This window comes from Sander vitreus, chromosome 15, assembly GCF_031162955.1.
Source record: "Sander vitreus isolate 19-12246 chromosome 15, sanVit1, whole genome shotgun sequence".
Classification (NCBI taxonomy): domain Eukaryota; kingdom Metazoa; phylum Chordata; class Actinopteri; order Perciformes; family Percidae; genus Sander; species Sander vitreus.
In genome coordinates, this window is record NC_135869.1 from 10,006,217 (window position 1) to 10,032,686 (window position 26,470).

Below are 26,470 nucleotides of genomic sequence, written 5' to 3' on the forward strand. Positions count from 1 at the left end.
AGTCCACACAGCATTCCGGGATAGTAGAAAAACATGCTCTGGTTTATTGGCATTTCTTTAAACCAATGACGATCGTCTTGGGCGTTGCTAAGCACCACACGGAGCCCCGGTGCCGCTGCAAAATAGCCTCAGGAAAGGAACTTGTTTTGGTGGAACATGTGGACGTTCAAAGGTTGTTTTAATTGTGCAACAGAAAACTCAGATTGGACAGATAGTCTAGCTAGCTGTCTGGATTTACCCTGCAGAGATCTGAGGAGCAGTTAACCATAGTCCTCAGAAATCAGCCGAGTTTAAAATTCCAACACAAAGAAAGCGAAAGGTAACGGACATCCAGCCAAAAAGAAGGACATCCTGCGGAATTTCTGGCAGCAATCCCGGAAGTGGAAGGTCGTGGATATAGACTATATTTTCACAACGCAGGAGAAGTTCTGGATCACTTTGATTGGTTCTGTAACAGAAACACAACGTAGAAGTTCATTTTCTGAAATGGGAGGAAACTCTTTTAAATAACGCAGGTCTGATATTCTGAATCTGAATATTACCCGTATCTTGAAACAACTTGCATTGCTTATCTAAACAAGTCCTGCCATTAACTGCCTGTTGCAAACAAACTGATGCATTTTTTTTTTCCGAGACCTGGAACTTGGACTTAGTTCCACCTCCTGAGCAGTGCTAAAATTTGGGTTCAGGAAATTTGGAGGAAATACATTGGAAACTATGGCTACATGTTAAGTTCCTTTAGTGGAAAAGGCCTGATACAGTATAAAAAACAGGAGACTATAAATAAATAGGGATTTGAAGAGGAGTCGAGAAAGCAGCAGGGGGGAAACGAATATGACGGAGAGGTTTCTGGCCTCCCTACAGGTTTGCTGTTCCTTTGGTGGTGGCTCACAGGTGATCCCCTCCTCCCATCTTATTGCTTCTCCATCAACAACACATCATCTCAGGGGTATACAGACCCACAGATCACTGCAGCAGCTCTCAGACAGACGCAGATGTGGTGCGGACATCCCAGCATTCAGGAAAGAGAGGAGCGGCTTTGTTGGGAAAGCGCTCAGAGCCGAGCCGTGGGAGGTCAAATGACTGTCTAACATCTGTCAGTCATCCTCCAACGAGCCGAAACCTGACGGCACCTCGCTGCCTCCGTTAGTCTGCCTCCCACAGCACCTTCAGCTACAGCTGCCATGTTGCATACCTGCCAACTTCCCCACAGCCTACAAGATGCATCTTTATTGGCAAAGCTGCTAATATTGTATTCTTCTTGCTTCATCTTTTTTGCAGCATTAAAGACAGCGAAATAAAAGCAGTTTTCAGTGTTAAACTCTTAATTAATAATACCTAAAGGTCTTTTTTATCGTTGCTTATTTAGTCATGAATATTTAATGAGATTACAATCTCAATGGGGATGATTGAAATTAATGACTAGTACTCGTACAGGTTACTTTATGAAGGGAGGGGCCGATGACAGAGAGTGGAGAGCTGCGAGAGGAGGGCTGGATTTTCAAATTCTGGCGTTTTTTGCCTTTTCCAGAAAACTGCCTACCCCAGCTTTAACTTGAGGCAGGTTATTGTTGATAACTTAATTAACATTATTTGCTTTCTTCATAAAAAAGCAATAAACTGCTGATTTTAACTTTGTTGGTCTGGGTGCTTATAAATACTGTATGAGTTAACTTCTGTTCTAATTTCCTAGTTAAAAACACCTAATAAAACACAAATAGCAACACATTCTGATCAGTCACCATGTGACTATCATAACAGAAACATGATTAGCTGATCCCAGAGCTGCACAAGACAACTAAACTAATTCATGTTAATATCAGTCGATGTTTGTCAGACTGCCGTGGAAGCGAGTCTTATTTTATTCAAACTCTGTCAGTCCTTCATGCTGAACGTTATAAAACTGCTGAGAAACTGTATTTGGTAAAATACACAACAGACCACATTCCCACTTACAGTGTAGACAGATTAGACTTAACCCTTCTGGTCAAATAGATCCCACATGACTTGTTAGCTCATGATAGGTTGGAGGTATGTCTGGATGTCAGATTACCTTATTTCCATTTCTAAAAGGGAATGGTTGCTGTCTAAATGACTTGAATTTATCCATTAGTGCCTCCTCCTCTAGCTCCTGGTGAGGGAGGTGTGAGTGGAGGCAAACAGCCCTTCACAGAGAGCTGAAGAGCGTCGTCCATTTTCAAATCCCTTGAACGATTTGATCGGATGCCTCCTAAATTATACCCTGTCCGCATATTCTGTTTCACTTTTGCAATACGTCACATTACTTAATGCTCTAACTGTCATTTCACTATGTCTTTAAGGCCTCACACAACAGTTCTGCTGCAGCGCTGACATGAAAAAAGCATGTTTTCAGAGCCGGAGATGCTACATCTGTGTTGTGTGTGATGGGAGAGGGGGAGACGGTGCGTACGGACCTCCCTGCCTTAGCGGGGTCATTACCAAGATGAATATAGTGATTATAAGGATGAATAAGGTGTGATTATGAAGACGAATAAGGCGATTAGGGCTCTTGTCACTGCTGCTAGGGCGGCTGTTCATTAGAGGGGGGGGGGATGTCAGCGTGTAACATGCGTGAACCCATTACCTTTTCATCCACAGGGAATTTATACGCACATACCTATACATGCATGCACATGAAAGCGCTGCCACACCACACCAAAGGGGGCCATTTGTGTTCTATTTGTGCGGTTAAATGACCCGTGCATGCAATATATCTCTCTTATGTGTTTGACCTGAAAGGATGCGAGCACACCTGACTGCAGGCTGCTGTGTGCAGCCAACGCTAGCTTACAGGCTGCCGTGCTGGTACTGTAACAGCAGCTGACTAATGCTGCATGCTGTGTCACTGAAGCCGCTGTGTGTCCAGGGGTTAAAGACACCTCACCAGCTCCATCCATGTGATCCTCCCCTATCCCAGATAGCTATATCCATGGCAACCGAAGCGAACGGTCCTGATGTCCACATGGCAACGGCTGCCGTAGGGACTGGGGATGGAGGTGGGAGGAGGAGGAGGGGGAGGAGGAGGAGGGGGAGGTGGAGGAGAGGGAGGGGGGTTCTGGATGCTGACGCACTCGGTGGCTGCCTGAAAAGTTTTTGAGAATGCCGCCCACTGACGAATCAGAAGTGGGCTTGAATCTCTTTCTCTCTAACTCTTTTTAAAAGGCACCTCCTACTCAGTCAAGAGTCCTCCTCACGCCACCCTCCCCTTCCTATCATGCACCTCCTCCGTGTTTGTGTCTCATCGAACCTTTGTCTCTGTCTGCAGCGCTGTGGCAGCTGTGATCATATTTGATCGCAGTTTGAGGGTTTCGGGTGTGGGCAGGCCCGGCCAGGATGTCTCTCTCCTCGGGTGTCCCGGAAGGATTTGTCCGATTCTGCTACATTTTATAGGCTACCTGCAGATATACAGTGTGATGATAGCCGATGTGAATACAATTTAGAGAGAGGGGGCTGTTATTCATGCACCCTGGGTATGATGGGGTGTGCTGCATCTGACAAAGACATAGTGGCAGTAACAGTAACAAATGCAATAGCAGCACATTTGTTAGGGTTAAGCCAGTGTTGTTTATCGTTGCAATGGTGCTTTGTTAAGCTAAACGCTAAAGAGGGCAAGTTGCTGATTTTCAACCCTTCTGAAGCAAGTCATCCAGTGGAGATTTACCGGCGGGTAAACGCGGACCTCCAGGTAGTGTCGCCATGTATCTGCATGTACGGCAGAACAGAAAAGTTAAGTTACGAGCTAAAGCTAGTGGTAGCTAGATAGCTTGGTTAGCGGAACGCTGAATAAAGCATTTCTAAGCAACCAAAGTTCCAATTAACTTTGATGAAATGAAAAAACACAGTGAGAGGGTCCAAGTTCAAGATTAAAACAAAAACAAGTTCAGGGAAGACATGGTTCTGAGCTGTCTATTCTTGTCATTCCTTTTTCTAATTTCCACCCAAATACCAATAACTCTCTTTGGGTCGCCACTTTAGAATGAGCCTCCCACCTGAAAACCATGCACTCTGCACTGGTCACCAAAATATACCACAATTCATTTCAACTTCAGAAGTAAGCTGATCAGTTGAGGCGATACATCTGTGAGCATGTTAGAACCGTGGACAGCGTTGGGAAAGAGAGAAAGCTACTGTATAACCACCTCTTACTAATAGCCTAATGATTAATAAAAAGAGAAAATAACCTATTGCACAAATAATAATCAGCAGGCAAGTCATTTACAAAAAGCTTCAGCATAACACTTTCATGACTGTTTAATAGCGGTGAGAGTCAAGGAGGGAGAAATGGGTTGTAGTTGCCTTAAAACTTGCTCAGCCTCAGCAGCAGGCAAGAAACTTCCCCCACTCAGAGAAAGATGGCAAGAGAGAAAATGAGGGTTTTCTTTTCCTGTTCCTGCCTAATAACCAGGAGCCAGGGGCTGTGTTTCTGGTATCAATAGCATTAGAAAAACCTTCTCAGCTGCATCATAGACCTCTCTTAACCACTCAACACCTAAACCTTGGAAGGCTTCCACATTAAGCAGAGCTCTGCCTCAGGTGGAGCAGCTCCAAAACCCTACGCATATATGTGAACATCAGCCCAGGGAAAGCTTCTTTAAAAAAAAAAAAAAAAACATGAATAAAGAGCTACACAATGACATCACATGCCCAGGAATAGCTTCTCTTCGTGGTTGTGTGTTCGTGCCAACGGCGGTCTGAAAATGGGCTCAACGCTGACAGGATAAACCCTGGGTCCCTCAGGAGCAGACCCAGAGCCTCACTGTGGTGGGCAACTATAAATCTACATCCACCCACCCACCCCCCTTCTCTTTTCCACAACAACCCCCTTCTCTTCTCTCCACTGCACTCCACTCATGAGTGCTTCTCTGTCTCTCCAGGCTCTGTGGTAATGAAGTGCTTTATGGCTGCAGAGGATGGGAGGGGACGCAGGGGGCATGGGGTTATAGCCCATAGCTCATTCCTACTATAAGGGGCTCAGTGGCCAGCGGTGACTGGGCTGATTGAGTAAGTCTGGACCCCTAACCTGAACACATACTCATACACATCGCCCTGACCCCAGGACAGGGGTCCGAGGGTGTTTGGTGATCTCAGCAGGAGAGATCTCAGACAACCTGTTCCCTCTTTTAATGACGCCTCTACAAATTATTACTGCTTGATTTATAACGTTCGGTCAGGCTATGCGGGCTACAGTTACCATCTGGATTTCAGCACAATCCTTAAACCTTGTTCTCGATGAGGGTTCAGAGTTTGGAGCTTTTCATTTTTCATACGTTGTGTTAAATTATCTGAAGCCCTCTGATAATGTAACAGTGATTAAAGACTATGCAAATAAGCCTGATTTACTGCCCTTACGGTTGGGAAAAACACGTTTTCACCTTGTTAGTTAATTCTTCATGTCATAATGTTTGTCTTTAGAGAATTACATGCCGAAAAATGTGCAAAACCTTTGCCTTCTATTTTAATAACAAAACGTGACTGTATTTCCTTCCCACTGAGCTGAATTTTACTTTTTGTTCTCGGGCATACAGTAAACATTTTTTTTTGTTAAGTACACTTTTTGATTGTTTTTTAAAATGACACATGTTGCAACATCGTCTGTCCAACAGTTTGGTCCAGACTGAAATACTCAATAATCATGCCATGAATTTCAGTTCAGACATTCATTTGCCCTCAGGATGAACTGTAATAACTTTAGTGATCCTCTGACTTTTCAACTAGCACCACTATTAGGTCAAAGTACCTGTTAAACTAACTAACTCAGCATGCTCACAACAACAATGCTAACATGCTAATTTAGGGATTAAATACAGCCTCACAGAGCCACTAGAATTGCTGTAGACTCTTCAGTCCTGTTTTGGTATCAACATTTGGGATCTTCAAAACACTTCTTGCCCCTACATCCAGTTTCTGACAGCAAGACACAGTTTTCATGTGACTTTAAACACAGAGCCCCTTTTAGTAATCCAGTGCTGAAAGCGTGGCTCAGTGAATACAGGCGTTCCTCTAAGCGATAAGTGTTTTGACCCACTACACACCTGTGCCTCTGGTAACACACCTCTCCGTTCAAACAGTGGTCCCTCTCCTTGGCTTTATAGAGCTCAACAGTTCCGCCCCTCCTCTGAGAGACCTTGGGTTCCGGAAGTAAATTTACCATTCATTTCTCCCATTGACGTCTGGAAAAATCCATATATAAAGAGTTTTAGACCATGCCTTAGGCTAACCAGGTGGTACGTGACTCATAAGCATACAACGTATCATTTTGAGTAAAAAATCGAACAGAAAATCCCAAAAAAGTCAAAGGTACAAGACTGTACATATCGTCATCTTAGAGCGAAGGAACTACTCCTCCCATAAACCACTGCACACCACTGAACAAAGGAAGCTAACGTTAGTTTAGCTAACAGCTAATTCTGCTAACTGAGACTAGCTGAGACAGCATGTAATAACTTTAAAAGACCCTCAAAATAAAACCTGAAAATAACCGTTAACATATCTAACGGCTGTTACGTCAGCTGTAGATGGCTTTACCCAGTGTTAAGTTTGAGTTAATGTTATTTTAGACTGAATCAAGCTGTCAGCTAGCGGTTAGCCGAATTAGCTGTTAGCTAAACTAACGTTAGCTTCCCGGCAGAGGCTAACGTCAGAAGCGTGGAACAGATTGTGATTCGTGCAGTGTCGTATAGTCCGTTTTAACGTCGCTGAGTCATGTCGGCATGCTGGTTTTAAGTCTACCATCGACGGTTACGATTTCATGGCTTATACTCCAATTTGTCAATGGAGAAATTGTATTGTATTTTTACTTCCGGAACCCGCTGTGGGCTCTCTCTCCACGCCTCGGCTCTGCGCTCACACTCACGTGGGGAGGTTTCTGAAATGAAAATGCCATTATAAAACATTTACCAGCCTGCTTGAGTTTACATGTCTTACAAGAAAAGGACCGTTTGGAGCAGTTAAGTGTCACATAAATCTTTCAGCACGCTAATTGAAGTGGTTCCCCCAATAGGCCACTCTCCACAGCTGCTATTACAACTGTGGATGGGACGGCCAGCTGCAAACCAAATCTTACACCCACTTGATAACGTTGTTAAGACACACACATGGTGCTCTGTGGGTTGCTGCTGCTGCTAGTTTGCTCAGGCAGCTCCACTGGGAGCATGCAATGTAGTTGTATGTAAACACAAGTCATCTTTCAGTGAAATATGCTCTGAGAGGCGGCACAAGTGTGTTCTCCTCCCATGGAAATACAACTTATCTAGAGCTTATTTAAGCAGGCAAGTTGAAGAGGAACATATTGTTATTTTCAGCAGAAGTCTGGGGGAGTAGTTGCAGGAGGTGGCGGGGTTACACCTACAGTATGCACTAGCTCACATCTGAAAGTGCTACAGTTAGCTGCCGAGCATCTCCACCAAAGCTTCGGAGGATTACTTTGAGATTCATGCCACCGCGCTAGTTAACAGAGATCACCTTCCAGCTGATTGAAACGAGCCCAATTCTCTAATCTCCAGTCAGCCGCTGAAAGCTTTTGTCGTGTTTCAAAGCTAGTTCAAAACTGTGCAGGTCCGTTAAACTCTGGAGGGTTTTTCCATGGCTCAGCAATTACTGAGGCCTAAACTGTGACACTCAAACTTGATGTATTCCACCTCCCACTCTATCTGCCCTTCAAAACCTCTCTGTTCCATGCCCTTCATATATTTATCCCTCCTCCTTCTTCCCGTTACATTGTTTTTCTCCCTGCTTTCCTCTATTTTTATCGCTCCTTTTCTCTTGTCCTCATTGCCAAAGAACCTGTTGATGAAAATCCAACAAAAAAATGTAACTGTGGGCCAGAGCTAAAGACATTGGGAGAAAGGAGTGGACACACACAGTAGGTACATTTCATTGTGTCTATTAAGGATTTTTCATGCAGAGGTTCCCACACTCGCCACTAAGTATTTATATAGCACCTAGACCTGCTTTAAAATAGATAAATACATGGAAATCTCCCTTTTTACAAAATGGAGCCTTTGAACATCACTCAAGTTTCCACTAAAAAGATCGGATCGGTGTGGAGCGATGAAGAGGCTGTAACCTTCCTCACATTAATATATGAAACAAACAGAAATGTCATATTTCCATCATGGTTTTACATCATTAGAGGTTTGACAATATATCCAACAGAAGTAGATTGTAAAAAGTGCTCATATTATGCTCATTTTCAGGTTCATAATTGTATTTAGAGGTTATATCAGAATAGGTTTACACTGTTTCATTTTCAAAAAACACCATATTTTTGTCGTATCACACATTGCTGCAGCTCCTCTTTTCACCCTGTGTGTTGAGCTCTCTGTTTTAGCTACAGAGTGAGACATCTCACTTCTATTCAATCTTTGTTGGGAGTCGCACATGTGCAGTAGCTAGGTAAGGACTACTAGCCAGTCAGAAGCAGAGTATGAGGGCGTGCCACGCTAGCAGGTAGGCGAGTATTATGAGACAATTTTGACAACTTTGAGACAATCAAAACAAACGTTGAAATACATTTATCCTGAGCTGAGTCAGTCGACCGGCAGGTAGCTCCGACACAAATACTGTACGCGGGTGGGAGAGCAGATCGAGGACGCTTTGATGGCTTGTTTTTTCCAGGTGACACGCTCTCTAATGTCTGAGTGGTCATCACCGGGGGGGTCCCCTCTCTTTCCGCTGCATGTGGGCCGTTCACACAGTAATAATCGCAACCTGCTGTGCCCATCATGCCTCACTGCCAAAACCTCCTCTGCAACACCTGGCACCATGGCAACCAACACCTGTTCACCTAATTAGAGGGACACTGGAGGGAGAGGAGATGAAGAACTTAATGAAACGCTAATCTAGTCCAATCAAACGCCCAGGCATCTGCCTCCTCACTGCAGCAGCAGCTCGCCGTAATGGCCGCCTTATGGGCGCCTCCCCCGCCACGGCACCTTGAGTGACCTCATCAATGCCAAAACTCCGCAGAGAGGCTGCAAATAGAGGAGAGCAGACAGGAGGAAGTGGGAGGGAGAGGGAAGCCGGCATGCTGCTTCCTGGATGGACAGAGTAGCTGGACGACGAGGTGTCAGCCAAATGAACGAGCATTAAGAGATGAGGTTCCCTGTGCAGAGCAGTTGGAGCGGCTCCAGGTCGCACCAGCTGCGCTGCTCGTGTTTACAAGCCGCCACCTGCTGCTGGAGAGGCCTGGAGCTCAGGTCTGCTTTCTGAAGAGCATCTTCTGGTCTGTGTGAGAGAGCTGTGGCCAGAGAAAATGGTCCTCTGGTTTGACACTAAAACAGGTTTGTCTTCTTGTAACAACTCCACTGAACCCTCGTTCTGTTTTTCCCCAACAGGAAACTTCAAAGGGATGTGTAAACAGATAGACCACTTTCCTGAGGAAACAGATTACGAAGCGGACCCATCTGAGTACTTCTTACGTGAGTATCTCGTCTCCCTATTTTCACACAGAGAAATCCTGTTGGCACATAAGATTGATTGTATTTTGCTGCTCAAATGTTTGACCATGATAGATCACATCAGGCTTTTTTCTCCCCCCCCCCAACCCCGCCATGTTCTCTGGACATATAGCCTACTCTGAATATTTTTAAAATCTGTCCCACTTTTTACTCTGTCTCAGACTGGAGCGCGGTGCCAGTAACTGCTCTTGGCCCATGTGTCACTGCTGTCTCTGCCTGCTTTGAGCACGAGGCCGGCCAGACTGAGTCCTGCCAAGCAGCTCGTCTGTTTTTACTGCTTGGCTGTGTGTAGCATAATGTGCAGTGTTACAGTCGGCTGTGTACCCTGTAAACACAGCCCATTGATTTCTGCTTTCTTTCCCTTTGTGCAAGCAAGACAGAGATGCTTGTCGAACTCATTTGCCTGCTATCATGATGTACTGTTAGTTTCGTGAGCTCAATACTCTCTTCTGATTGGCCAATGAATGTGTTATTCGTGAATTACAGACTCAACGAGTTAAACATCTTGTGCTAAAATAAATAAAAAAAAGGTTTTATCCAATAATGCTTTTAATATAGTCATAGAGCCGACATGTTTCATTACTGGTTAGAATGAATGGTAATCTTACATGTGCTTATGTTGCTTAGTTACCGCTCTGCTACAGTGTAGCCAACTGATGCTAAAGACAGCCGTTTCTATGGTCACCGTCACAGTGTAGCAACAGAAGCAAGTTCAAAAAATGTTCTATGGTTACAGCTCTGCTCTGCTGTTGTGTCACTTACTGTAATACAGAAAGTAACCAGTTATAAATACCTTAAATAGCTTTTTATGTGCTTGTTTTGTACACACTAAATCAATCAATCTATTTTTAGTTTAGCAGATTTGAATTCAGTTGTAATTGTGGAAGGACAATAACTGAAATGTTGCAGTTTTGCTGCTCTGGTCATATCAGGAGGATTTTCTTTTTTTCAATTTGGACGTCTATTTGGACGATTCTTTGTTGTGAGGCAATCTGTTAAAACAGCTTTGATAGAGAAACTTTTTTGGAGAGCATCACTGCATTGGAAAAGCATTGTTTACACAGACACATGTAACACAGTAGCAGTGTAAGGGATTACAATCATTACTAGAGATCCACCGATTACAACTTTCTAGGCCGATTCCGATTTCCGATTTTCTTTGAGTTAGGCCAGCCGATACCGATTACAGCCGATTCCGATTTAATTTTTTCTAACCACTTTTCTATCTTTTCTTTAATAGAACATTTTTTGAACAGATAATGGATCACTATAAAATAGAACTATATAAATTACTCCTGGTGTGGGAAAGTCACACACATCTAAAGTGCAATGTTAGAACCATTTCCTTCTTTTCACATCCAATATCCAACAAAAAAAATGGGATTTTGGTTTTTGGTGTCCTCCCTCCACGCCCTACTTTTTCCTTGCAGGTGTTGCATATTGCAAACTTGTTATCTTCTGCACACACGCTGAAGAATTTCCAAACAGCTGACATGTTGCTGGTTAATTCATGAGGTTCCCTACATGTGCGAGAATAGCGCGGGCACGCGCTTCACACCACGAGCAGGTACGCGCGACACACGGCGGAAAAGTTGAGAGAAAGGAAAAAGAGATTTTGCTGTCGCGTCCGTGTGTGCGTGCGTCCTTGAAAAAGGTAACACGTATAACTTATGTTGTCAGTTAATTGTAGCATTGACCGGCATGAAATCGGCATATGTCAGACTGACCTGCCGGTCGCCGGTCATGGCCGAGCACGTGAAAACCGGCCAATTCCGGTCACCGGCCGGTCTATCGGTGCATCTCTAATCATTACATTGCAGTTGCTAATCCCAGTAACAGTTTGTGGGCTCGGCTTGTTCGCTGTTTTACTGGGAGTTTGATGCTGGATTCATATAAATCTGGCCTGTGTTCAGTGGAGAGACTGATGCCGAACAAGTTAGCTTGGACAGAATAGGAGAAATGATACTCCAAAATGTGTCTTAATTCCATGTGTGTTCTTAGCGGGCTTGCTAATGTTAGCCTAACATGCATTCAATAATTCCTGGTTTTGTTGAGAGTTGGAGGTGTGTGTGAACTCCTCGTCTTCACTGTGAGGATCACACGTAGACTGGCTGCTTTTTAAACCACAATGTCTCATTTTCTATTTCTACATGTGTTAAATACATTATGGAACATGTGTAGACGCTTTTGAGTTGTTTAAGGGCAGTTAGGGGAAAACTATCAAAATCGATGCGGAACAGTCAGAGATATCATCTTTTCCATTCCACACATTCTTCTTCCTTGACAAAACTTGCCGCCTACATTACCCATAATGCAACTCAACCACTGACAGTTACGTAGCAGCAGCTAATGTGGCCTGGAGCCTCTAGCCTGCAGCAGAGATGAGAAGCAGCTACAAGGGTCTCACTTCTTTCTACCTCCACACCAACAGATTTGTTTTTCATTTTAAAACTTGTAGTCTTCAGTCTGAACCAACACTGACTCAAGTGACATCACTTGCGGACATTTATCAGGCATCAAACAGCTCCCTCTGGAGAAACTAAAGGCTTTATACCACTTTCGCACATGTACAGTAGTATACCTTTATTCGGATGTACTTTTTTTTTAAAGTAATGCGTATCAATCATGTGAAATTGATTACATTTTGTTTGCTATATTTGATAAAATGCCACATTAGTTGCCAACTTTAGTCCCTGTTGACCCTAGATGTGGTATGTGGTACCCTCCCTCCTGCTGCAGCCTGCAGTTGTTTGAAACTAGAAGTCAGAAAGTGTCCGTCTCCTCGTCTCCATCAGTGGGGACAGTTATTGAGGCCTCTCAGAGAGCCGAGCACTGCGTGACAGTGCTGGAGATTAAGCCCAGCCAATTAGGCTGTGTTTGACTTAGTGCTCTGAGCGGTTGTTCCCGTCCATATGTGCCAGAGAGGACGGTTATGATAACAGCTCTGGTAATGATTCTAACAGTGCCAGAGTTCTGGCGAAGGGAGATCTCTCTTTAGAAAGAGCGGTCTCTCAGGCTGGGGATGACAGGGTCACGGGGTAAAGGTCTCACTCGGACCACCGACGCTCATCTGTGTGTGTGTGTGTGTGTGTGTGTTTTAACCTCTTCCTAGGCTGTGATTGGAGGAGAAGGCCGCAGTGCTCCCAGTGGCTTGCCAATTAGGACACTCACATCCATAAATATTTCAGCCTCCTTCTTATATAGGTCAGGCCTCTCTCGATTGCTGTCTCTCACACTCTGCCTCTCTTCACCATCACACCCGGAATATTTCATGTCAGGAGTTGTGCAGTTCCTGTTGGACTGAAAGAGAGACCTGACGATCCACTAAGCTGTTGAAAAAGGGTCACACAGGACATCTTGGTGGGTGTCTCCATATTAAACCCCTGTGATGTATTTTTATATCTGGCCATTTCCATTTCATGGACACACACACACCTGGTATTTCCATAATGAGGAGTTACACGGCGCCTCTGGGTGGCCAAAGACAGGGAAAATCTGCCTCTGCTCTCACATGCAGGAGAGGGAGAGGGGGGGTTAGTTATGCAACAGAACTTTTTTGGACTGGCGAGCTCCCCGGTGAGGTCACTTCCGCCAGGCCCTTCACCTGAAGTGACCTCACTGGGGAGTTCGCCAGTCCAAAATCGAGGGGACACACTGGTGATGTCATCAAAGAGCGTAGAGAGGAGGAGGGGGATATTTGGTGCTGAGCGGAAAACACACAAATCTGACTATATTCTGCTAAACATGCACCCCCACTTCATCAAACACACACACTTTGATCTGCTGTCCTTATGCTGACACACACACACACACACACACACACACACACACACACATATCTGTAGCTTCTCCTTGTTTGTGTGTCTGTTCCGTGTGCTCTCCAAATAGCAAGGCAGTTTGCACATCCACACAGTATTATATAAGCCAGCTGAGGCACACTAAAGCGCCAGTGGGTTTTTAGATCATGCCGTGTTGGAGCTCACATCATCCACTGCTCTACTGGGCGCTAAGCAGCTGAGAGAGAAGAAAGAGGGGAAGAAAACGCCCAGTTATGCAAGCTACTAATGCTCAACTGAAAGACATCAATTCACTGTAATATAGAGAGGAGGATCATGTGAGGGGAGGAGGGGTGTGTGTCTGACTGCCATGGATGCATGCTGGTGCATACATCATCATTGTCGCTATTGTCAGTGGATCGAAAAATAATAGCAACAAAAAGAACTATTTCGGTAATCTAATAATCGTTCGTCATTTTTCTGGTTCCAGCTGCTTTTCTTTGATTTATGTGAGAATAACTGAAATATCTTACGATTTTGGACTGCATTCATTCACCTTTTGCTTTAGAAAATTGTGGTGGACATTTTTTGTGAGATTTTATAGACCAAACAATGAGTTGAGAAAATTACCCATACTATAAAGCAGATTTATTGATAGATAATAATTGTTAGTTGCTGCCCTAGGGCTGCAACTTCTGATTATTTTCATTATAGGCTATAAAGAATTGTTGAGTCTATAAAATGTCAAACAGCAGTCACAACTTCCCTGAGTCCAAGGTGTCATCTTCAAATGACTTGTTTTGTTCCAACAACAGTCCAAATGCCAACTATATTTACTTAACAAATATATTAAACCATTTTTGAGAGGCAGGAACCAGAGAATATTTGGCATGTTTTCACTATTTTTGCTTGAAAAATGACTGAGACGATTAATCGATTTTTCAGCTGTAAAATAAAAACTGTGTGCAGAACCTCTTCAATCATTTAACCGCTGGTTCATTTAATGCAACTTGTTGTTTAATGGTTTTTATTAAGGTGCGCTTGCATTTTTCCTGGCCACAACATTTTCTACTGCTTCAGACTGCATATTTGCTTGTTGTCAGATCACAAAGCGCTGCAGCCCACTGAAAAGAATCCCCCACTCTTGCAGTGTGTCCCACTTCCATACTATAAACATACTTTTAAGTATGCACTACATTCTGATGCAGTATTGGGGCCATTTTTACCCACTCAATTAACTTTCTTACGAACTTTCCCGGATGTTATTGCCCCGAGCCAGCGTTAATCCCTGCCTCTGGTGTTTGCAGGCGTTCATCTGAGAGTATTCGCTGACATTGGTGACAGAAGGGCAGGCCTGTCACAGCCTGTGTCACCCCGAGGCCTCGCAGCAGTCTGGACACTGGCCTGAACTGGCTGTGGTGCGCCCAATAAAATCAATGGGTCAGGGGCAGGACATGCACGGTCTTGTAGGGCAGAGCAAGGGGGTGACAGCAACACTGGCTGGCCGACCACTGCAGAGTCTCTAGTAGCCGTTTGTATACGAGGGGTATGTTAACATCCAGCCCGCGCCCCTTGTGTTTGCTTTATCAGGTTTATCCCTGTCAGTTGACAGCGGTGACATTGAGCATCCTGTTCCTCACGCGGTATCCAAGGCAACAAATAAGGAATATATCGACTGATACATAAAAACACAGCACACAGACATGGGCCAATAAATTAAAAGCCAATAATTTTTTGTCCTGGTTGACCGAGTGAGTGCTAGCACTATAACTTTATATCTTGTTAACGGGGAATATAGAGAGACGGCGCAGCTTGTAAAGCACAGAGGTGAGAGAGTGTGTGTCCTCATACTAAAGCAAGATTATAGAATTATATGCAGTGTTCAACGGTCACTGGAGCATCATCAAAAGATGGCCGCACCCTCTCAGATCAGTTTTTACATTTATTCATCAGATGTAACACCCTGAAAATCCCCACCGCTGTGAAGGAAAATGGCAAATGATATGCTTGTGTCCATTTTATTCTCCAAACATGAAGCAGTAGAGAGTCAGCTTTGACCGTTTGTGCAAAAATATAAAAATAAGAATAGTTTTAGTGTTGCATAAAGAAAAAACAACTGCCGTACACGTCTGTATGAGATACATCATGGAAATGTGCTTTGTGTGCATATTTCTAGGTCACAGATTTTGATTCAGTCCTGGTTTGTCTGCACTGTAGCAGATGATTAGAATACTTTTGTGCAATTCAATATCTAATTGTTGTTTTTAACCCTTTGTGGTTGAGTGTGCTGCTATAGGAGGATGATACCGATCCACTTAAAGGTACCCTCGTTTTTGAGCACTAGCACTAGGAGCACTATGGAGTAATGTTTTATGCGAGGGTCCCCGTTTTGTTTTGTATCGAGCTATTTCACAGATTGTTAGTTGCTGGCCTTAACACACCAACGAATGTACCAATATGCCAACAAAGCCAGTGAAGAAGAAGACTGTTAGCTATCGCAGACATGGATGTAAACAGTGCACGATTTCAAATATATATATGGCTTTGCAAATGTTTCACGGGGAGATACATGCAGTGTGTTTTGATCAATGTAAACATGTACATGATGCATTGTTGAGTAGGTACCAACATTGGTTAGTATCTTTCACATAAGTGTATTATGACAGGGACGTTTCATACTCAGAAATCGCAATTCCCATGTAAATAAATGATTACTAAAATTCAATTATTTAATTTCACCATTCTGTCACTGGGAGGGTCTTAATATATTTTTTGAAAATGATTCAGTTTTTGTTTCTCAAACATTGATTCAATGGGACAAAAACTGTATGACTTCAGTTTTTTACAATGACATATCATTATCAGGGAATAGAAATTACCATTATCATTTATTTTGTCCACATCCAACCTTCATATTTTTTATTTCTGAGTCTAGTTTGATGTATGCTTTAAGAGCATGTTGAGCAGAACAATCGTGTTAATCAGTTTTCCATAATCGTTATATTGGTGTATCCAAAAGATAAAACCTGTGCTAATGTCGCTCAGTGTGGCGTTCACTGACGTGTGATGTTGGCCACGCATGGCTCTGGCTGTCATGCAGAAGTTCCGGCGTGATCTGTGGGGACATCAGCAGAGGAGTGGAGGGTAATTACAGTAATTGAAGTGTGTTCTGTGGAGGGAACTTTAATTGTCTGAGCGAACCTGTCATGTGAAGAGATTTCCGTGCGCGCCAACCGTGTTCCACTGACCTGTGTGTGTGTGTGTGTGTGTGTGTGTGTGTTGTCACAGAACAGTACTCAGTGGGAGGACTACAGGGCTCTGATGGTGTAGCTCTGTGTATGTGCAGGGATCATCCATGTACATCCAGTGTTGGAAAAAGTATTCAAATCCTTTACTTAAGTAAAAATACTAATACCACACTTTGAAAATATTAAAAGTAAAAGTACTCATTGCACAGTAAAACAGTCCCTGTTAGTGTTTTACTCTGATGGATTAACATTACTGCTGCATTAATGTGTATGTTGCATTTTACTGCTGTAGATGTTTAAGGTTGTGCTAATTTTAACTCCTTAATATACTGTTGGGTGGTTTAATCTACAGCAGTGCATCATATTCTATGAGATCATCATATGTTTGTAGCGTAGCTGTCCTGTGAGAACCACGTATCTCTAAAAAGTCAACTGTTCATGGTGTCAGAAAAACAGCCCTGTTTCCAGCTTTGTGACAATGCATTTTCCCGCTGATCCAAGAGGCTTTTTTAAAGACTATTTAGCTTAAAAAGTAGGAGAATTTTCTCAACACAAAAAAAGAACACTTCGTCCTTCAGTTTATCGCAAACATTCAACATCAACACATCTGGAGATCTGTGGTTTTCACTGGACAGGAAGGGCATGAAAAACGGTCCTCTGAAAGGAACTAAAGCTGTCAGACAAATGGAGTGGAGTACAGTACAAAGTACAGTACAATATTTACCTCTGAGATGTAGTGCAGTAGAAATATAAAATTGAAACTTTCAAGTAAAGTAAAAGTCTGACTGGCACAGTACAGTACAGTACTTGAGTAAGTGTACTTAGTTACTTAAATGATTAACATATTATCAAAATAGTTTGAAAGATTCATTTTATGTTGAATTAAGTCGTTCCAGCTACATTTACACAGTTCAAATCCAATATCACCATAATGCTATTAGTTTTACTATATAAATCTGATCGGATTTTTTTTAAGCATATAAATGAGTGGGTATCCATTAGAAGTTATGGGAAATGGATAAAAGACATGACTAACAAAGAAACTGCCAGAACAAAATAATCAAGACAACATAAATGAGTGTAAATACAAACAATGAGACACAAAATTACTTGTTAATGAATTCCCAAAAGTGTCTTAAAAATGTCAAATCTGAACATCTTGGCTCTCACTCATGTTAAATGCCAGCTAGTGGGACTTTGCATTTCTTTTCTAATCAATTCAAAGTCAAATTGCATTCTGCCTGCGCGGTGTGTTGTCAGGACACATAAGCTTTTAGATGCAAGCTGAACGCTGCGTAAGCATTCTCGCAAATTTTGAATTTAGCCACCAAAGCTAATTTCCTTTGTTTATGCACACCAATTCACACATTTCAACACACTCGGCAGCCTCTCCCACGGTGTTTTGTGGATGTTTGATGCCAGGGTTGATAGGAGGGAAAGTTGGGAGGGGGGAGAGTTGGGGTCGAGGGGCAACAAGCCTCTTGATCAGGACGAGGACGATGCAAGGGCTCAGTATTGAGGAAGAGGAGGATGAGGCGTGGAGGGGATTAATAAGCGTTTGTAGTATTAAATCAATGTGCCTGGGAGCTGAGGCACCTGATTAGCATGACCCTGTCCTGCACATCAGCACATTCTGGGCTGGGGGAGGCTGATTAAGAGCCAATGCTAATTTCCTCTCAGTCCTGTCAATGAAAGAGAGAGGGAGAGAAAGTAAGTAAGAAAGACAGAGAGGGAAGGATGGAGGGTGCAGAGAGACGGCTTTGTAAATAGGATAGTGTCCATGTTTACTCACATGTACGGAACATTGTGTGTGTGTGGGGTGTCACTATTTGTGCACATGTACTAAGTTATGTTTATGGATGTCAGTGGAATATAAAAAGATGGGGCACAAGCTATAGTTTGCCAAAAATGGGTTCAAATGTGACCTTGTATTTTCTTTCATTCTAATAGAAAGCAAAGATCCACAGAGCTCTGGAGGTGTCATGGAAAAAAAAAAAAAAAAGTAAAATCCAGTGGACGATTTAGTAACTTGTGGTCTTGATTTAGGCTAACTTAACACTTATATATTATTAGTATCTTGTCTTGTGTTTCCCGTTCACACTATCACTACAGCTCCATCTGCTCTAATACCATTTGAGATATGTGGATAAACAAAGTTTTGGTTAAATACAATGTTATCTTAGAGATCCCTTAAAGATATTCGATAGGATAATCAACTGTTTCTGATTATTATTATTTTATAATATGGCCTATGTCATTTATTCCATAAAACAATTCCACTAATTTACTCAAGTACTGTACTCAGTTTTAAGGTACTTGTATCTTACTTGAGTATTTCCATTATATGGCATTTCATACTTCGACTTCTCAGAGGGAAATATTATATAAAAAAAATATATATATATATATATTTTTTTTTTTGATTATAGTTACTTTGCAGATTTAGATTATGCAAAATATAAATCAACTAAGATACCAGCTTGTTTATGAAGTAGTTAAAATGAGCTCAACAATAAAGTGATGAAACGTATAATGCATCAATAATCATAATCCAATAATAGTGCTTTCTGAAATGGGCCAATCTGCATTATGAGTACTTTACTTTTGGTACTTTCATTGATGCTTATAAAGTTTTTTTATTAAAGTTTTTGTAACAGTATCTCTACACTGTAGTATTGACAGTTGTACTTACAGTAAGTATAAGTAAAAAGATCAGTACTACTTCACCCATTGGTGGATTGACTCTTCTGCTCCCTTGTGCGTTTGTTTCCTGGTGTTCTGGGAAATTAAAGCAACAGCACGAGTCTCGGTTGCAGTGCATGATTTAAATATTCAGATTATTTACCATAATGTTACTCAGGTTGCATGAGTGAAGCCACAGTGGCGTTGAGGAGGACAAGCTGCTGCAGAAACCCAGCCACGCGGCCTGCATTGGTACTGAGTCTCATTAAGTTGTTTGTCAGCCAGCGCTGAAGACACCAGCCTGAGCTGCAGCCATGCCAGTCAATACAGTACACACAGTATCTGCTATAACCCTGTGTCTCTGGGAGCAACAGGTCCGGGCTCGGGGCGGGGCAAACCGGCTCCCGTCACTCAGCTCCTCCTACCCCGGTGCAGCCACCAACAAGGCCAGGCGGAGCGAGACACCGCCTGTGCTGTCGTACTGTACAGAGCTGCAGAAAAAGCCAAAATGCAGACAGTGTTACTCAATGTTTCACTTATTCACATTCTTGTCAATTATCGCACCGTTGTGACGAAAAGAGAGCTGAGCCAGAAGGCAAAGCTCTCAATCTATCGGTCAGTTTTGTTCCTACCCTCACCTATGGTCATGAAGGCTGGGTCATGACCGAAAGAACAAGATCCAGGGGTACAAGCGGCCGAGAAATGGGTTTCCTCAGGAGGGTAGCTGGCGTCTCCCTTAGAGATAGGGTGAGAAGCTCAGTTATCCGTGAGGAGCTCGAGATGGGAGCCGCTGCTCTGCTGCGTCGAAAGGAGCCAGTTGAGGTGGTTTCGGGCATCTGGTAAGGATGCCCTGAGCTTCCCTAGGGAGGTGTTCCAGGCACGTCCAGCTGGGAGAGGCCTCGGGGGAGACGGGACTAGGTGGAGGGATTATATCTCTAACCTGGCCTGGGAACGCCTCGGGGATCCCCAGTCGGAGCTGAGTTAATGTGGCCCGGAAAGGGAAGTTTGGGGTCCCCTGCTGGAGCTGCTACCCCGCGACCCGACCCCGGATAAGCGGATGAAGATGGATGGATGGATGGACATTCTTGTCAATAGTTAGATGAAAAGATCGATACCACTCTATCACCACACTATCTGTACGGGAAATATGAATCGACTGCCAGTAGCATGTTAGCTTAGTTTAGCAGAAAGACTAGAAACCGGGGGAAACCGCTAGCCTGGCTCTGTCCAGAAGTAAACACAAATCCACCTACGAGCACCTCTAAAGCTCACTAATTAACACTTTATATAATGTTTGTTTAATTTGTAGGAAAATCAAACTATAAGTGAAAAAGTAACCTCATCACTGTATTGTATTGTGACATTCCTCGTTAGTTTACAGAGGATTTAATGTGCCTTTTTTCAAACTGATCAACAGAAAGGTGATCTAAATAAATCACAAAATACTCTCCCCTTTAATAGGACGCACCTAAATCATTACTGGTGAAGCCATAACTTTAAATTTACATTCTGACTTTCATTCTCCCGTCATCTCTTACTTCCTCAGGGGTAACTCCTCGCCTATTCCTACATGTGTATGTGACGGATCGGGGAAACCAAATACTGACAATATTCAGTGTTCTTGCTCAATAAAATCAAAGTAAATGAGATTTCCTCCCATCTGGGTAAACTTGTGTGCCAGTTCTTATTTTGGCTACGGACAGGAAAACAGCCAGTGATAGTGGTGGTAAATAGAAAGTGCCAATCATCACGAGGCAAACAGTAGGACTAGAAATCAGTTAAGAGTTGGAGAAAAGATGCAATTTTGTTTTTCTTTGCCTTCAAAGATTCAGTCTCATTTGAGTTGAACTTTGATGCACCTTCCTGGTATTTATACTATAAATGTAACTAAACTATATTCTGTCAGTAAAAAGATGTGTGAAGTTAGATTTAACTGACGCTGCCTGTCAAGCTTTCCACTCTAGCGTGACACATATGCAGTAAATCCAACATAAGTTTAGCTGGAGTTGGAAATGAAGTGTCACGGCTGGTGTAAACGGGGCAGCAGAGAAAGGACCCAAATGCAGTCAATGCAGGCAGACTGATACAGTTCAGTGATATATTGTAAAAACTGGAGGTACATAAGCTTACAGATTAATGATGTAGGAGGGGCCGAACCAGAAAGGTAAACAAATGCAGGCAGGTGGGAAATCCAAATTCCAAAAACATCAGGCAGAGGCTCAAAACCATCAGGTCACACACTTCAGGTTTCAGCGGCTAGATGGCAAAGACAAAACACGACAAAGCATCTTTGATGATCTGGGGCTGGTTAAATATGTGCAGGGCTGATGAGGAAAGTGGGAACAGGTGAGCAAGTGGGCGTGATCTGGGACTGGAGGGAAAGGGGTCACTGCAGGGCGGGAGGGAGTGGCTGGATGTGGGAGTGAGGAGTGTTTAGTGGTAGCATCTTAGCTCCCATACAGCGGATGTTCCAGTCCTAAATAGGTATTTTTCTAACGTAACCTGTAACCCCACAAAATAAGGTACTTAGTTGGCTAATAGCATCCCCCTTGCCTTTGGAAGTAACGCAAGCAGTTCTCAATTCTCATTGGCTACCCGCCATTGTGACAGGTAGATTGACAGTTTCACCCACCAATGGCACAATTCCCCACATTTGGAGCGTGGGCGGGTGTTAATTTCACTTTTGCTCATGTATTTTTTGATTTTGAAAGGGCTAAATAAAAGACACCACCCTCCAAACTCTTGAGATACCGAGTATCTCTATTATTTAAGCCTCATACACACGTTTCAGTGCTTGACAGGCCTTGCTGTGTTACAGTTGCCTAGCTAAGATCGGACAATCGCAGCTCGGAAAATGGGCTTAGCGAAGACCGATGATTCGCATTAGCTCTACATGTTGAAACATGGTGTAATATGTAACCAGCCCAGTGCAGAGCTGGTGTTCAGACCCAGAAACACTCTTTAATTGGGTGTCACATGAATGTGGGTGTCATGGGGGGAAGAAACAGAAGATGCACTGCTCTCTGTGTTCGCGACCTCGACCCAAATCAAAACGCAGACCTAAGTGCTAATCACAGGGCTCCCTGGAGCATCCTTTCATGTGGGCCGAGGCGAGGGCTTCAGAAACACAAGACGCTGCGGAGGTCGCCGCTGTCATTAGCTATTAGCACCGAGGTCAAAGCTTTCATTTGGATGGGGTTGTTGTTTTCTAGCAGCCAGAGACTGATAGTGTTTTAACACACAGGAGTGTTGCCACAACTCTTTCTCAGGACTGTAGCCGTCCCAGTAGCTCTAATATACTTATGTCATCCTGGCTGAGATAATGGGCGCTCACCTTTCTCTACACGCTGTCAAGTTGTAACATGTAGGCTACAGTTAATGAATATCCCCAAAGTTGTTGGACATTCTTCATTAGGAATAATCCCTTGAGATGTACCATCTTGTTTTCAAAAGACGCACCATAAATACAGTTGTAATGCATTTTACTTAAGGACTTAACTTTATGGAGTATTTCTGCAGTGTTGTATTGGTACTTTTACTTCAGGAAAGTATCTGAATACTTACTAAATACTAAAAGATATATTTTGCCAAAAATGGGCCCATAAATGACCTTGTTTTGTATTCTTTTACAATGATTTTTGTATTTATTAAGTTGCATACTAAGAGAAGCACAAATGCCCTGTGTTTATTAATGTATCACAGGCATAAAAAAAAATCAAATTATCAAGTTAATGCAGGCTTCTGTTTATATTTGAGCGTTTAATTCAAGTGTATTTTGCTGCAGCCTGCGGGAAGGCGGGGCTTGATGTCAAGCCCCGCCCACATCAAAGTCAGACATTTTTCTTTGCTTACGTCACTCCCCATACGCTTGAACGGACCAAGACAGCCTGGTAGCATTTTTTACTATGAAGGAAACTATTTGGATAAATGCCATGTTTTCATTTTGAATCTTTTAATTTTATTTGAAAATTTTATATCCATAAATGTAAATGATCTGAAAGAAAACCTAATATTCACCAATTTTGAAACTTATATTGTGAAACTTTAAAACGACTGACAAATAAGAAAGCCATCTGGACTCTGAACATTTACAATTAACACCTCTTTAATGTAAATGTCATGCGCCCCTTTTTCGTGTATGTATGTATGAATTAAATGTTTTCAATGTGTTTATGTATCTGTATAATACATTTTTTTTTAAAAAGACGGCCTGATCGCAAAGCTGATATAGCCTCTTGTTTCACATTAGATAGAAACTGATGATGTAGGCTAAACACTAACGACATTTCACGCAACAGTGAAGTTTTCATGTAGTTAATGTAATTGGTCCAGTGTACTTTTTTATAAAAGGTAAAACTAATATATTACATGCAAAGAGATATTTCAAGCCTGTATTTGTTATAATTTTGATGATTATGGTTTACAGTTTATGAAAACCCTCAGAAAATGTTAATATTGTGAAAAGGTTCAATATTGTAGGCTCAAAGTGTCCCACTCTAATCAGCTAATTAATCCAAAACACCTGCAAAGGGTTCCTGCTCCTCAGATATTCGGCTTCACTCAGTGACCTGCACAGTAACACACCTAATTTAAGTATTTCAAAAGGTCGAACACAGATACAGATGTCTATACAGTAAAATCACTACGTGATTACCGTTATATCCGAGGGTTGAAGTTGCATTTTAACGGGGCAGTGCAAGTTTCTGCTGTGGCTTAGCTGAAGCTAACGCAGCCTGAGCTTTCACGTTGCAATATAAAAAGGTGTTGACCGTTGATTTAGCTAGCTAGCACGCGAACAGTTAATTTACATGTCTACGAGCATGTTAGCAAACTACACCAAGAGACAAATACCGAGGAATATTGAAAGAAAGCAGGGGAAACTATTACTTCCATACTTTTTAGCATTGGCTAATTAGCAACCTTCTGCCATTAGATGTTAGCTTCCGAGCTAATTAGCAGCTAACCCCAAAAGTTCATGAAAACAAGGCTTTCACTGGAGCAGTCTTACGTTATTCCCGAACCACTCTTTTCGTTTCAAAATCGGAAATCAAATGAATTTCAATGAAATCAATTTGTGTTTAGCCTACATCACTTAATGTGAAACAAGAGGCTATATCAGCTTCGCTACCGTCTTGGTCCGTTCGAGCGTATGGGGAGTGACGTAGGCAAAGACTGACTTGGATGGCTTCGCGCAGGCTGCAGTGAGATGCTCCTCGTTTAATTGGCGTTATCATTCATTTAATTTAGCATTAAAGTTGTCATGAGCTGCTAAAACAAGTCAAATAAACCACAGAAAATAAATCATGTTTCATTGCAGGTTTTTGTAACACCTTCAATCTGTCAGAGGTGGCTGACATTATAAGCCAAAAGCTGATGTTTAATAAAAGGTCTACATCAGCTCGATATATCTACAAATCAATATATTTGTCTCTGTGCAGGGCTGTTAAACACAGAGTAGCATGGACCTGTTTCTGCACTAACCCATCCACAGCAGAGACTTCCCTGTCTATCTGTCAGCCTGTCAGTCTCTCTGCCTGCCTCCCCCCGGGATGCTGCTATGCTTAAACATCCCTCCAGGCAGGATCCAAAACTCTGACAGCTGCTCCTTAAAAGATGGGAAGTGAAGATGTGAAACCTCCTGAATGTGTTGAGGAAGGATTGATTTTAAATAGGTGGCCTCTCAGATAGAAACAGCCTCACTGCCTCGGGGCATAGTTATTGTCCCGTCTTCGTCCAACAATTCCAACCGTCGGCCCGGCAACAAGCAGCCTCAGACACCCGGCAGTCTGAGCTCTATACGTGCGCTACGAGCTATGGCTACGAGACACACTCAGTGTTGCATCCTGAAATGAAAAATCTGTAGCCAGGTAGAGCACAGTCAGATAAACCAAGGGGCAGCAAACCCGATCCCAGGGAAGGAACAGTGCATGTTGGGAGGTCACTGTGAAGGCCACTGCACTTTTTCAATTCAATTCAATGCAATTGGATTTATAGTATGAAATTATTTGAGTTATCTCAAGACACTTTACAGACAGAGTAGGTCTAGACCACACTTATAATTTAGAAAGACCCAACAATTCCAGTAATTCCCCCAAGAGCAAGCATTTAGTGGCGAGGAAAAATTCCCTTTTAGGGAGAAATCTCAGACAGACCCAGGCTCTTGGTAGGCGGTGTCTGACGGTGCCGGTTGGGGGTATGATGAACAGTGGCAATAACAGTCACAATAAAGATAATGGAATATGACTAGAAATAGTAGTTATAGTAGTTCATGGCGTAGCAGGGCACTGCAGGGCGTTACAGGGTGTAGCAGGGCGTAAATGTGCTGCTAAAACATGGATGTTAATACAGAGAATGCATCGGACCGGAGAAGCACTGCGGGCCAGCCGATCCTCGAAGCCATGCAAATGAGTTGGATCCTTTTGCCCCGGAAAGCTCCGACATCACAAGAACTCATCACTGCTTTCAAGATTTCTCAGAAGCTCTCCAAACCTGAGGCACTCGTTCTGCAGAGACCAGCTGCCACACTGAGTTCTTATCTTTGGATTTAACACGGTTTTTGAGAAGGGTTCAAATAATATGGGCTTTATAAGGTGGATGCTGCTATATGATCTTCATATAATTTCATATTGTTAATAGTCTGCAGTAGTATTTTTATATATTGTGCTTTTTTAAGGGTGACCACCTTTTACTGCTCAGTGTTTCCACAGATAGCTCATTGGGAGGAAAATAAGAGTTTAGACTAACATGGGACACTATTGAGTTATTTAGTGTTAACCGTTCATGGCAGTATGATCCAGCATCTAAACAATTAGTTCACAAAAAACGAATACATAATACATGCAATAATAATACTATTTTCTTGTAGGTTTGGCAGTTTTAGTTTTTTGCATGTTTGACTTAAAGGGACATTCTGGTATTTTTCCACTAGAGTCTTATTCTCATATTTGTGGCCGTCATGTAATGGATCATATTTACACAAAGTAGGCTACAGCATGAGGTTGTGTAACATTGTGAAGGCTTAGCAACAACTTTAGGAATTAAAACAGACTGTTAATTTCGACCAAAATGGACAAAATTAAACACGTTACAAATACTATTTTTGGGCTAAATTATGACCACAATGAGATCAGATTTAGTGAATAAAACTATGCCTGTGAAGGTCAGCAACTTGGTGAAATAAAAAGGCAAAATCCCCTAATTGTAATCAGGTCTAAGTCAAACAGCTGGAATGACACATGATCAAGTGTTAAAGTTTAAACAGTTTAAACCATTTTGTCTCTGCATT

General features: G+C 42.7%; 1 protein-coding gene across 1 annotated transcript in view; it reads left to right on the forward strand.

Annotated features, from left to right (window-relative positions):
• cacng2a (calcium channel, voltage-dependent, gamma subunit 2a) overlaps positions 1 to 26,470 on the forward strand; it is a 70,042-nt gene that overhangs the window by 36,437 nt on the left and 7,135 nt on the right. Inside the window, exon 2 of the mRNA XM_078270121.1 lies at positions 9,357 to 9,440. Within this exon, the coding sequence (XP_078126247.1) occupies positions 9,357 to 9,440 (84 nt within the window). The remainder of the gene's footprint in view (positions 1 to 9,356; positions 9,441 to 26,470) is intronic.